This window comes from Nanorana parkeri, unplaced genomic scaffold, assembly GCF_000935625.1.
Source record: "Nanorana parkeri isolate BGI_ZX_2015 unplaced genomic scaffold, ASM93562v1 scaffold777, whole genome shotgun sequence".
Taxonomy (NCBI): Eukaryota; Metazoa; Chordata; class Amphibia; order Anura; family Dicroglossidae; genus Nanorana; species Nanorana parkeri.
Window position 1 is genome coordinate 446273 of NW_017307045.1, and position 14947 is coordinate 461219.

A 14947-nucleotide genomic window follows, 5' to 3' on the forward strand; every position below is an offset into this window, starting at 1 on the left:
CTAGTTATAAGGCACTGAAACCTAAACTATACAGTTCACTGCAAGTGGTGAAACATCCTCAGAGCTAACATACTGTCTGGAAGTCAGAAAAACTAAAGAAAATGGCTACTTCCATAGGAGCTGTAGGATGGAGGAGGGACTACTGACCAGCCCATTTTGCCACCTGACTGCTGGCATAGGAGTGGCATAAGAGTGTGTAGGCATGCATTATCATGATGCAACTATATGGCATGGATGTCTTTCTGCTGTCTTTTCTTCCTGATGACTTTCTTCAATTTTCGAAGTGCACCAATTTAGGTTTTGCTGTTATCCAAAATGTTCATGATAATGATGTTGTGGTCATCCCAAAACATGGCTGTCTTGATCTGGCAGGTTTGTGCTGATCTGACAGATTTTAATTTCTTTGGATGAGGAGAGCTTGAATAGTGCCATTCAAAGCCTTGTCAACAATTTTAATATCTCCCTTTACTCTCTTTACGCAACACCTAACATTGCACAAGTCAATTAATGCATCTTTATACACATTCATCAGATGTGTATGAATCTCAACAGACAAAAAACCCTCTTTTGTCAGAAACTCAGTTACTGCTCTGTGTTTTAGCCTCTCATCCATCATTCGCTTGGTACAATTTAAAAAAAGCATGCACTGATTGAGTTTGACCATATGTATGACATAAATTATAACATTTTACATAATAATAACATTTTATTATAACATTTTACAAGTTCACATGAACAGCAGATATGAAACAACGAGCATTGCTTTTTGCTACCCCCTTGTACATAACCAACAGGTAGTCCATAGGCAGATGGCTTGACGTTGATGAGTTTCCATCTAACTATAAATAAAATATGTTTATTCAATACCCAATGTCACATACTGTCATATGGTGCTAACGTTTCGGGTCCGCACAGGGATCCCTCATCAGAGCAACAGTGACACAATGCATAGGTGAACATGCAGGTATAAATACACATCAATCCAGGTGGATTTCCATCTAACAAGAAACAACACAATGGGAAATGGGAACCATCTAAAATTTCTAAAATGCATTCCCAATCTACTGCAGTGATTTTACCGTACATATATCTCAGTCATGAAAACAAAAAACTCAAAAACCAATTGTATTACTAAACTAAAACTCATAAAAATTCATTGTATACCTTAAAGTGACATTAAAGGATATCCATCCCCCCCCCCCCCCCCCCATGCTAGTGTAACAACTTACCTTAAATGATGCCTCTTGATCCGATCATCTTCTTCTTTCCTGTAGTTTCAGTAGTCCCTCCAGCACTGGTGCCAGGCTCCGATCCAGCACTGACTCCTCTCTCTTCCTGGCACTTCCTGTCCCATGGAGTCTGTATGGGTGCACGCTGCCTCCATTGACTTACCTTGTGTCTCTCCTCATCTCCCGGCCGAAGATCTGTACTGCGCATGCGCCCGTCTCAAGATTCTTTGTGACCGCCTGAAATTTTTCAGATCTCTGGACGGGAGCACGCGGCAGAGACACTGGTAAGTTTAAACCTTTTTTTAAACTTTTTTTAATGTTTTTGCATATATCTACTGCTTGCTAGCAGTAGATATATGCAAAATCCCCTGAGGGTTTAAATGTCATTTAAAGATGCGCTGTGCACACTGGCATATACATAATATCAGAGGAAATAGAACAAATACATTTTTCACTGCAACACTAAAAACAGCATGGCCAGGAGCAGCAGCTGTGGCTAACCTGAATGTTTCCTCAGTATCAAAGCAGCTCAGTCCTGGTTCAGCATGGCATATAATAACTTTTGGCACAATGCTCAAAGCTCAGATAAGCTGGATGAAAGGTATGCTTTGAAATATAGCTCCCACCGTGTAAAACTCTCAGCTTTTCAGGGGAAACCAATGCCATTTGTTCAATTTCCTCATTTATAAAAAAGGAATTACTGTTGTATCTTTGTGAAGGATAACAACATTTATGGACTGCAAGCAACTAAAATAGTTTTCGTATATCACAGCACATTTCAACAACACACAGAGGATTCTGCCAGCTTTCCTAGAGAAGATGGAATTAATTTTTAATAAAACAGCAGCATTATAATGCTTTTGTATACATGTATTACATGCTGTAGCCAGAGGGAACATTAAACACGTTTTCTAATGTATGGCAAAAAGTGGAAAACCTGTAATCACTTTCCCCTTACACTGCTGACTGGTCGAGATCTGCCTTCTCGGAAAACCTGAGAACCAACTGCTGTAACAGAACTTCCAAGCAGCTCCTCCGTTACCATCATTATCAATTTTTAAATCATGTGCTTTTGTTCTGATTAATTTAAGCTGATAAAAGTTAAAGGATAAGTGATTTTTCAGATAAAGTACACTTATCCAGATTGCCTAGTGCCCCTGTTCTAAAGTATCCCTTATCTAAATAGGTTTATCACTTAATAGCCATATTTGTGAATAGACTAGGATGTATACATATTAATAAGACCACAGGAGAGGGAAAGCAGGGAGAGAAGATGGAGCAGCAAATCAGTGGTATATGGGAGCCATCATGTTTTTAGAGAAACACTAAGCTGACTTACACAAGGGAATAGAAGGGTCTTAAGAGTACTGATTCCTCCTCTAACAACCAATCGGCATCCTTTTTTAACCAGGGTTCCATGGAACTGTAGCTTTTCTACAGTGGTTTTTGGTAGTTTATTTACCAGTGAACAGTGGATGATTGATCTGTCACTTAAAGGTGTGTTCATAGTTCTGACACTAAAGTTATTTGACCAAACCAGTGGTGTGGGACCTGTGATCATCTAAGTTACCAATAGTGACTACTAAAATGTCAGGGGGCACTTTTTCACTGATCAGCAATGTAAGACCACTACACTGACTGCCAATCTAAGGGGACATTTCTCCACTGAGCAGTGAGCACCAATATAATGGGGCACTACAATGTTTTACTATGTGCTTTTCTTTTATGGTGATCATTTTTATTCATTGCATTTAATTATTATTACTGATTTTCTTTTCATACTTAGCAGGGTCTATAGGGATAAGCGAATGTACTTTGGTTCAATTTCTGGACTGTTTGTCAAACCCATCAAACAGTCTTGGAATTAAATCAAAACCCCATTGCGATCTTTGGGGGGGATGAATCTTGAAAATAAGTTCTGGCATTTGTTAAGGCTAATAAACATGGAGGGCTGGGCACTGCCATGAGTATATGTGGTGTTATGGAACAGTACAATTTTCACAGACAGCATCAGCAACATCATATACTGTATGTCATCACATGTGTTGCATGTGGAATTGATATTTTAACTTTTACATTTGGCTTGGTTTAAATACAGTAGCAGCACCCAAAATCTGAATGATAACATCTTGAAAACCTGCTAATGCACCCATATACTTCTCCTCAGTCATTTTTATATGCCTTGTACATATGCCTGCCTCATGTACACCCAGTGTATGTTGCTGGCATATGTTTTTTTTTAATACCTATATTCCTCAGCACCATCTAGTGGGGGGTGCTATTCAAAACAGAGTGCTATTCAAAACAAGGGATTCAATACTGTGGTGCTACCGTATTTTGGCTTTTTTTTCTGTAACCATATTATACTATAATGATTTCTTTATTAATGTGTACTTACTGTGCAGGCAGAAGTTATGCATATGCAGCTAGTAGATGTAAAGCAGGTTCTGGCTCTGCAAAGTGGCCTAGTGAAAGTGTTTAAAGAGTGTGCACCTACAATATTTTGTGGGAATTTTTCAGTGATATAAATACATTATAATACTGATTTTTTTTTTAAATTAAAAGCTTGCTTGTTTGGGTCTTGTTGACAAAGCAGCCTAGTGAAAGTGTTTAAAGAGTGTGCATGTGCTCACTACAATATTATGGGGTTGTTTTTCAACAAAACAAATAAACCCTAATGTTCATTTTTTTAAGGAAAAACCTGGGTGGGTCCTCTTCAAAATATGTCCTATTTATAGTGCTTAAATACTATGCGAGGGGTCGTTGCAATATTTCTTTTTACTGTAAAATAAAACACTCTGACTTTGATTTCTTAATTACAAACCTGCCTGTTGTTTCCCTGTCAAACTTCAGTGTACTAAAGTACCTCTCATAAAGTGCATAAACTGAACAATTTTTCTGTCTCTGTTTTCAGTACATTCTGTACACTGTGGCCTACTAAAGCTGCTTACAAAGTGTGTATCGCGTCTGTCCAACACCTCTAAATTTTCCTTAAAACCATGACCTCTGCAAGGCAGGTGTCTGAGCTCTGTGCTATGCTGCTATTATTTTTTTCTTTAGGCTCTCTCTAAGTTGCAGTATTGAAATTGAATCCTCTTAATTTTGCATTACATTTGCCCAGTATTTATTTTTCAAATTTTTCCTGACAGGAGTCATGCCAGATGGTGCAGTGGATGTTTGGATTACATGACCTACAGAGCAAGGCTGTGGCTTTTTAAATACCTCCCAAAACAAAGCGTATGGACCTCAATGTTGAATGATGCTGTAGTTGAAGCTCCAAATGATGCACATGTACAACATTCCCTGACAACACTGCCATTGCAGCTTCAGGACACTGCCATTAAGTAAAAGTCTTGCAGGAGCTAAAGTATACGGCCTCTTGGTGAGCTTACAGGGACCAAGACCAAGTTCACAGACTACGACAAGACATGACTTCACATGTATAAACTGTGTTTGTGCCAATAATAAACACTTTAAAGCAAGCCGCAATTAGGCTCTGGTTGTTGGAAAGATACACAACAAAAGATAATAAATAACTGAAGGATGGTTTGTTCTGTGGAATACTTATCAGCACTGTGAATGGAATTTATAAACTGTCCTATATAAAACATGTCTTTGTTGTGGAATATTACAAAACTAGCAACAACAATGACTTGAATGTCATATACCATGAGCGTGGGTGCAACAAAACATGTCAGATGTGGCCAACATTTCCATCTTCTATAAAGCTTAGACATATTTAACTGTGTCATTGCTGGTTCACATTGAACAATTTACCTCCACTTGCACATTAATACATTCCTTAAGATTGTTCACCAAATCAGTATTTTTGAAAACAACACATAACCTCTCATTGGAAATGTGATCAGTGTGTCAGCACCTATTATAACAGTATTTCACATGAGGGAGGTGCAAGTGTACACGCTTTTAAACCAAATGTGTATAAGAAATTATTTTTGAAGTCATAGGCAGGACTATATTAGTTTTTGTGAATGAGGTCTTGCTTGATGCCTTAAAAGTAATTAAAGAAGTCACATGTGTTTGTGAAATAAAGAGTCTGAATTTGTTCATATCCTTAAAGTTATTAAAATTTGTTTTTGTTTGTCTCCTAAATGGTCATTCTGCTCTAAGCCAGTATTTTAAACTTTGGAGGATAATATACAGTATCTTAATATACTGTATCTTAAGGGCAAGATATTACTGTGGAGCCCAACTGTCCTTGCCATCCAATATTGATATTCTTAGGCTAGGGGTTGGTCTATAAGGTATCTTGTTCCAATATTATAGTACTTAATTTAGAGATGTAACAACATGAACTTTTAAGGTACCCCCCAAATACAGACTTATGTATAAAAGTAAAACATTGATTTCCATAGATAACACATTACAAAAGTAAAAACATGTTTTTTGTGTGTGAAAATGACAAAACATAGGCTCTATTGAACTTCATCATGCCTCAACATATCCCAATCTACTGCTATTTGAGATTTTTAACCTTGATCATCTTCTTTAGTATATCTCACACCATAATCCAAAGTGTATCTCAGGGTTGAAGGTGTTAACGTGTTTCACGAATATATATTCTGCTTCTTGAGGAGTCTCTGTTGAGGCAATGAGAGTATTTTGGAGTTACTATCACATCACATTCGAAACAGGTGCCTGTTATAGTATCATTGTTGAGCGTGGAGATTAACATCCAAAGAGTTCCCCCACAGAAGCCAACAACCAGCCTCGGGTGATTCTAAAACCTTTATATGGCCAATCACAAAGGAAAATCCCTGTACTTTACCTGACACGTTTACATCACACCCAATAGACATTCCTTGTGAACCAATTAATACGAGATATATCCTCATACTACCATTTAGAGTACTACCCCAAGTTTCAACTGTATATACAGTTTTTTTATGTGACAGATCCAACTAATAGTCCTTAATTAACAGTCTCTTTCATTGTGTCTTGTAATTGGTGATATAGGGGTCTATTCACAAAGCTGCCGAAGGATCTGGCCGTAGCTTCGGCCGATCAACTGATTTCAGCCGAAGTACGGATGAAATCAGCCGTACCAGCCTGAAGTGAATGTTAGGTGTGGGAAAGGAAAGCCCCCCCACACACACACATCTGTGGTGGTTCATTCAATGCAACAGTTATCACCCTGGCTTTCACCCTGGAAGTTTTACTCCTAGCTTGAGCACAGGGCAGGTGCTTCAAGAGCAGGATCCAGGCTCTTCAACGCCCGTGCCTTAATGATGGTTCAGGTATTAGGTAGATTAATATGCAACGTATCTCCCTCTTTTATGATCACTTGTAAAAACAAAACAGAAGGAAAACTCTTTCATCTTTTGCCTTCACAAAACAAGAAACAATAATCTTTTTTGACACCAAAAATAGGCTGACACAAAATAAAAAGCTGTTATGAAAGTATTGAGAGTAGTGTTCTTATGGTACATAGTTACATAGTATTTGAGTTTGAATAAACACACAGGTCCATCAAGTTCAACCTTTGTGTGCCTGTGTGTGTTTGTGCATGTATGTATGTATGTATGTATGTGTGAGTCCCTGTGTGGTCTACTATTTAAGAGTACCTGTACCCCTATATCTTATGGTCTCTGAGGAAGGTATCTAAATGATTTTTGAATTATTCAATACTCTCTGCTGATACCACTGCTTGTGGAAGAGAGTTCCAAAATGTAACCGCTCTAACTGAAAAGAAGCTCCTGCACCCTTTGTGGTTAAATCTTTTCTCCACCAATTTTAGGTGGTGGTTTTTTAGGCTTTTTTAGAGAGTTCACATTAAAAAAAGTTTTTTGCTGATGTTGCCATCACCACTAAACATTTTGTACATCAAAATCATGTCCCCACCTTTATTGCCACACTTCCAGCGTGAACAAGTTTAAATTTAGTAACCTTGTCTCATAACTTTGGTCCTCCAGCCCGTTAATTGGTTTAGTTGCCCTTCTCCAGACTCTCTCCAGCTCCAGGACATCCTTTCTGTGGATTGGTGACCAAAAGTGAACAGCATACTCAAGATGTCGCCGAACCAGTGATCTATAAAGTGGCAAAATTATTGTTTTATCTCTACAGCACATTCCCTTTTTAATGCATGACAGTACTCTGCTTGCTTTGTTTGCCGCAGCCTGGTATTTCAAGTTATTATTCAATCTGTAGTCGACTATGAACGCCAAATCTTTTTCCATTTCTGACTTCCCTAGCGGAGTTCGCATTAATGTGTATTCCGCTTGCCTGTTTTTAACCCCAAAATGCATTAGTTTAAATTTGTCAACATTAAACCTCATCTGCCATGTAGTTTCCCACTCCCCTTTTTTATCCAGGTCCTCCTGTAATGTTATAATGTCTAATCCTGTGTCTATTACCCTCCCAATTTTAGTATCATCTGCAAACACATAAACATGGCTATTAAGACCTTCCCCAAAATCATTAATAAACAGGTTAAACAATATTAGGCCTAGCACAGAACCCTGGGGTACGCCACTCATTACTGTAGACCAATGTGAAAAAGAGCCATTTATCAATATTCTCTGGACACGTTCCTGTAGCCAATTCGTTATCCAGGTACAAACCATTTCACCTATGCCCATATATTTCAGCTTGTATATTAAGCGTTTATGTGGTACCATGTCAAAAGCTTTGGAAAAATCCAGGTACACCACATCCTCCGGCCTTCCTCCATCCAGATCTCTACTCACCTTTTTGTAGAATGTTAGTAGGTTGGTCCTGACATGAACGGTGCTTCCTAGATCCTGCTGATTATAACTTATTATACCATTGTCATGAACAAGATGCAGTAAAGTCCTTTATCATTCCCTCAAACAGTTTGCATACTATTGATGTTAGACTGGCTGGTCTGTAGTTCCTAGGCTGGCATCTTGAACCTATTTTGAATATTGGTACTACCGTTGCCTTACTCCAATCACTTGGTGCCTTTTCAGTCATTATGGTGTCCTTGAAAATGAGGAATACTGGTCTTGTTATAACCTGAATAAGCTATTTAAGTACCCTAGGGTGCACGTTATCTGGTCCTATCAATTTATTTGCATTACGTTTTTCCAGTCTTTGTTGAATCCCTGCTACTGTCAACCACTGTGGTATCTTACGCACTAAGCTACTCACATTCTTATCTCCATTGAACCCGTCTTTGTCTTTATTATATACTGAGTAGAAAAATTAATTTAATACCTCAGCCTTCTCCCGGTCATTTGTGATTAATCTCCTGTTCTCATCTTTTTTGGGGCCGACCTGCTCTTTTCTTACGTTTTTGCTGTTTATATATTGGAAGAATTTTTGGGGTTCTTCTTACAGACTGTGGCGATATGTTTTTCTTAATCTATTTTAGCTGCCCGGATTTATTATTTACATATCTTATCTTAATGCAGTCCCCCCCATCTTATATTTTTTAAATGCCTGCTTCTTTTCTTTGATGTGTTGTCTTACCGTTTTGCCATCTTTTGTTTTTCAGTCTAATTCCCTATCTGTATATCTAAAGGCAAATTTTTTTTGTGTTGGAGAAAGTGACAAAGGGTTAGAACCTCTGTTAAGTTTTTATTGCTTACTGTGTTCCTGATGGAGATATACAATTGCTGCACTTGTTGTGGTGACTATTGTTGATGGGACAAAAAGTGATGGAAAATCCAAAGTTTGACAACTGTCGCCAGAACAGAGGTAATGGCAAATATTGAAATGAGAACAAGTGTTTCAGTGAAAGTTGTTTAAGTTGGGATTTTCCTTCACTATGGAAAGATTATAGCTCACTCCCTGGTGTTTTGGGAACCGGAAGTGAAGAGAAATCTCCCCAAATGGAAACAAAGAGCAAAAACGCCTACAGTGGTTTTTACCATTCCATGCTGTATCCACAATTTTAAATTATACTTTTATTTATTCATTCATTAGGAATCAATTGCTGTACAGTGTTTATCCACAAGGATTCCTTCTGCATGAAATAATTAGTGACAATGCATTGCACAGTGCTGCAAACGGACCCTGGGAATTTCAGACTAGCACATTACAATTGTTGTAATTTAATTCCATCAGCACCGATGAGAGGAAAGGTACCTGAAGATTATGGACAAGCTAGAAGAACTCCAGCCTTTGATATAGCAGTCTGTGTAAACTGAAGAGGATTTGCATGATTGTGTCATCAGAGCCTGCATTTCTAGTAGATTCTGAACCTGGATGATGCCTGAAAAATAAACGGCACTGTCATCCTAGAGAGAAAAGCAGACGAGAGCAAGGTCAGTGGGAACACTGTAATCTCTAAGAGCTTACAAATACCCATAAGTGTCACACATTGATTATGCACCTAATATGGAAAAATATACATTATATACAGGGTTCAGAAAAATATTCATGTTAATGCCACCCTCACTGGCAGCACATAACTACCTTTTTATGCTCCCCTACCTAATGGAAGTGGGGAAAATAATGCCTTTATAATCTTATCAGAGCCTACACAGGGCTGATGACTGCCCCCTCCTCTAGTAAAAGTGCTGGTCCAGTCATAAGAGGAAGAGGAGTAAGTCACATTTCTGGAAGTACTCAATAGTTTTATTGTTTCCATTAGCTTAACAAAAAAGCAGTGGAGTGAAGGAAAGGTATATGCTGCTAAGGTGGGGAACACTAAAGGAATCCTACTTTTTTTCCCTGCATGGGATATGGGGTCACATCATAATCATCAACTCCATTCTTGCATTTAGAGGCACATTTACTACTCATTAATGTGCTATGCAAAAATATTTGTAGCATTTAATTCCCAGTCTAATTTCCTGCAGATACAACATATTTTTAACAAAACCTTTTATATTGATTTTCCACACCTTTTTAAATGATCCTAAAGTCATCAATCTCTATGGGTGACTATAGTAACAAATCAGAGTGAACTATGGAATTCATTTATTCTATAATGTGCTTTAATTTCCTGAGATTGATATTTCTCTTCTTTGGGTTCTACTTACCACATCATTGAGCACAGTTTAATTTGTTCAATTCTATTGTGATCCTTTTCAATTGTACTGACTGGCAAAAGCTGAATTCCATCTTCTAAGCTGTTATGTGTTTTATACAATAGGTCATAGCAATGATTTATGTACCAAACCAGTAGCTTGAATTGTTTAACTTTTCTACTGACATATACCCTGCCTAGACCATAAAAGCTTATCTTTAATGTTCCAATAGCAGGGAAAGTAACAGACCAGTATAACGGCCTGTGTGAGCAAGTGGGACATGCTTTTGACATCAATTTGAGAGGCTTCAACTATCATTCAGAAATAATTTCAGGTGCAGGTGACCTGCATTTGGCCTGCTTTGACGCTTTTTGCCTTCCCATAGACTTGTATGGGTGGAAAACTAGTTCTGAAGTATAAAAAAAAGGCCTATTGACCCTAGCTCTTAGATGTATATCCTTAAGGAAAAGTACCAACATAAATGACAGTTAAAGCTCAATAATAGCCATTGGATCCAGTTTCAGTGAAACCATGTGGCAATGTGTCACTAAGACAGAAAGTAGGGTTAAAATAATCAAAAGTAACTCTGGCTGCAATAAAACAACTTGCCACATTCTTTCCAAAACTAAAAAAAACAACAAGTTTTGGGTGCATTTGGGCTTTAAAATGCAAATGTTTGCCAAATCATAAATTGGCCACAGATGACCCAGTTCCCTTGCTTAGTCATGTGACTGGATAAACAAATGAAACATTCAACCAGCCACCATGAAATAAAGGTGATTGGCACCTGCTGTTTCTGAAAGTATGATATTACTATTATACAGAATTTATACAGTAGTGCTAACAGTGTGTGCAATGCTTTACAAAAAAGGGAGACAGTAAAGTTACACTACAATTTAAGACAATAGGGTTAGGAGCAGGGGCATCCCTAGCTTTTTCACCACCTGAGGTGGGGGTGTGCTGCCACAAGCAGTCTGTTTGCTATTGTTTATCATGCATTTGTGTCTTGGTACAGATTCCCTACAATTTACCCCCCACTGTTTTGTGTACTTTGATGCTTTTCTTAGATACTCCCAGCCTCTCCTTCCAATTTCCTCTTTTGCCTTCTCCCTCACTGTGTTAAGAATGGTCTACACGCGTTTTACATGGCTTCAGAAAGAAATGACAAGGAATCACATCCTCTGTGTTGTCAAGCCTAAATAAACTACATTGGATCCTACTCTGAGACATCTTCGTGAGTTGGACCCTGCCCTTGGATACCATCAGCTCAGTAGATTGTCATACTGTCCATACAGACTGAATCTCAGGAGGTATGTGCAAATACATAATCAGTGGTTGAGACTTTACCAGGGGGCGGGGGAAGCTGTGTTTGGGGCTTGGGGATATGCATCTGGCCCCTGCTCTGGCTCTGGTGATGTTAATGGTTGCCAGGAGCTGGGCAGGACATCGGCCAGAGTGTCCAATGTTGCCAAGAGCCCCTATACATCTCCTCACCTAGTTCTTAGTGGACACAGTGAAAACATTGTGCAGCAGAGCAGCCATGGCACTCTGTCTTCCAAACCCCCCACATGACCCTAATGGATGCCACCTGAGGCAGCTGCCTCATTAAAAGGACAGCCCTGGTTAGAAGAACCGTGCTCATGATAGCTTACAATCTGAAAGTGAAGAGCAATCGATACAAATTGTAGTTACTGTGTTGGGATAAATCGTTGAAGAAAATACATTTCAGTTTTTTAAGTAGAGACAGGATAGGCTTCTTTAAATAAATGGGTTTTCAGGTATCACCTAAAGGCAGAAAGAGTACAAGACAGCCATACAAGTTTGGGTAGGGAATTCCAGAGCATGGGAGTAGTTTTGGTGAAGTCCTAGAGGTGAGCATGGGTGGAGTTGACAAGGGAACAAGAGAGAAGGAGGTCTTGGGAGGAGCAAAGGGAATGGTGTGGGTAATATTTTGAAACAACATACAATGCTGGTGGTCAGTGGCGTCACAAGGGGGGTGCGGGGGGTGCGGCCCGCACCCGGGTGACACCATTGAAAGGGTGACACCAAAATGACTGACAGTCATTTTGGTGTCAACCCCCTCTGAAATGTCAGGCGCTCGGTCATGGACTGAACGCCCGACAGTATCATAGATACTGGGTGCCCGGTGACGTCTCGGGGCGGTGACACCCGGTAACCTCTCCGGGTGTCACCCAGGCTCGGGACGCCCCTGCTGGTGGTATCAGAGTTGTAGATAGCTTTGTATGTTTTTGTGAGCATTTTGTCAATATTTTGGAGAGATTGGCAGAGAGGGGTTGCAGACACTGAGCTTTTGGTTGGATGGATGAATTAGGCAGCAGCATTCATGATAGGCTGAATAGGTAAGCCTGTGTAGGCAAATGATGAGGATGTTGCAATAGTCAGAGTGAGAGATGACAAGGGTGTGAATCAGTAGCTCAATTATGTCATAAGTTAGGAAGGGCATATTTTGGAACCAAATGTTATGGAAGTCAATGTGGCAAGATTTGGAGAGCGATTGGCTGTGGGGCTGAAAGGAAAGGTCAGAGTACAGGATTACACCTAACGCCTCCAGGCATGAGGGGAACAAAGGATAGTTGTGCTATTGTTCTCTATGGAAACGTTGGGAATTGGGGCATGAGGGGGGAGATCATGAGCACAAAAAGAAAGAGGAGAGGAGGGGGTACATTTGTAAGTGACACTAAAGTAGCACTTAGAGAGGAGAAACTGAAAAGAGTAGAGGCCAAGGGAGTGAAGGTTATTGAGAAGGAGCAGTTGGTCAACTGTGACAAAGGCAGCAGAAAGGTCCAATAGTGAGAATTATGATTAGCAGTCAATAGTTTTAGTAGTTAGTATGCCGTTAGTGAGTTTTAGGAGGGCAATTTTTGGGGAGTGTTGCAGATGAAAGCCAGACTGCAAGAGCTAAAAAATGTCTTCATGCAGAAGAAAAACATGATGAAGTAAAGCACGATCCAGGCATGTTTGAGGGCTTTAACTGTAGAAAGATGTTACCAGCATACCAAAATCATTTCAAGTCACCAAATGTCCATTTATTAAAACGTCATGTCATCAGAACAAGAGCTTTTGGGGCCACGCAGTGACCCCTTCATTTAGGCTTGTCATTCCTGAGCCTGATGACACTTAGTGATTTTAAATGATTTCGGTGTGCTATTGACATTTACCTACAGTTATTGTCTGGCTACGCCATCCGCATTCACTACAAGCACCCCCCTGCTATTGGGGATCTCTGGTAATTAGTGCAATAAGGCAACCAGGGCCGGTGCTAGGATTGTAGTCAAGGTGGGCAAGGTGGAATTTTGCGCCCCCCCCTCCCGATCCCGACCCCCACCCCCTGTAAAAACAGGGCATTTTGACAAGTATTGTACTTGCCAAAATGCCTCGATGTTTGCGCTATGGTTTTTCTTTTTTTCCCTTACCTTCGGTGCGGAGAGCAGCGGCAAGTCAGCGCTGGTCCGCTGGGAGGAGCTCCAGGTGGGGTCCTAATTTAGCTGGCCGGCGACTGCCTGAGGTGCCGCGGGTGTCGGGATCCTCAGGCTTGTCAAAATGCCCTGTTTTTTCCGCCCTCACCCTGCAGCGCCGTAAGGCGCCCGCCTTACTTGCCTTGCGCTAGCTATTTTGACAGACTGGCCTATTGTAACAAAAGATTACTGCAGTTTGAACTGACTGCTTAGCTTCTGCAAACTACATTTTGATAAAGTCACTATAGTCTATGTACACTTTGCACTTGCCTTTAACCCCCACCTATACACTCACACATGCAAAGTGTTCAGTGCAAAAACATTATTGCTTCAATATTTTGTATGCATAAAGGTGAACTGGCTTTTTATATGCTAGGGCTGTATTTGTGTCCCCCTCTAAAAAAAGACACAATTTATAAACATCTGATCAATTTTGATTATCTTTCTAAAATCATGCACAATAATAGTGGACCAATTAGAGACATTATGAACATTATGTAGGTAATCCAAATGTAACTTTTAGATGTTCACTTACTAATCAAAATATAATTTTGACATCAATGGATAAAGATTATGTTGTTTTTGTGTGGTCACTTTCATACATTTTACTGATTTTTTTATTTTATTTTGTATTATCCCTTTCTCATTATACAATGGGATCTCCATTGACAAACTAATATGTCTCAAACAAAAATTGGCACCAAGGTGTTTTGTGTGCTAAGTCATATTTTCAAATCATGGATTAACATTTCTGATACGTAAATGCTTTTGTGTACTAGCACAAAGCAAGGCTATTTGCTATAATGAAATCAACATTATTGAGCATTTCATTGCCCTCAATAAGTGGCCATGTCGCAAGTTGTATGAATGAATAAGCAATTCTCAGATACCATTGTGCCTTGCTAGAATCAAGCTGGGCTTTCATTAAATATAAAGAAAATTTCAAGAAGTGCTGTGTTATGTTTTGATTGCTGAAGCTGTATGCTCAAAGCTTGACTACAAACATTGTCTTAAAAAAGCACTAGCCTACAAAGAAGACTTCGCCATTTTCAAGCAAGCTGCCTACATTCAAGTACCAGGTCAAATATATTAAAGTATGCTATATGAATTGTTTGTTTTAACCTTGTACTAACAAATAATCATTAGCAAAACTAACTTGGTTGCATGGCTGACTTGGCTGCTATATTGTTGCCCTTAATGTAATATTAGGCCTTCATGATCTTGGTGAAAAAGCGATGGGAAATAAACATACATATCCATTCAAGTGGTAAAAACCAATGAAAAT

General features: G+C 39.4%; 1 protein-coding gene across 2 annotated transcripts in view; it reads left to right on the plus strand.

Moving 5' to 3' along the window:
• The window catches only part of LOC108793722 (histamine H2 receptor-like), a 93775-nt gene extending 88734 nt beyond the window's left edge, over positions 1-5041 (plus strand). The window contains exon 4 of one of the 2 annotated variants that reach the window (XR_001941661.1): positions 4379-4465. Coding sequence is in view for 1 of the 2 variants with exons in the window: in XM_018564742.1 (XP_018420244.1) it covers positions 4379-4577 (199 nt within the window). In the remaining variant the exon portion in view is untranslated. Of the gene's footprint in view, positions 1-4378 lie in introns of both variants that reach the window. The other variant, XM_018564742.1, reaches the window with a different exon arrangement.
• The last annotated feature ends 9906 nt before the right edge of the window (positions 5042-14947 follow it).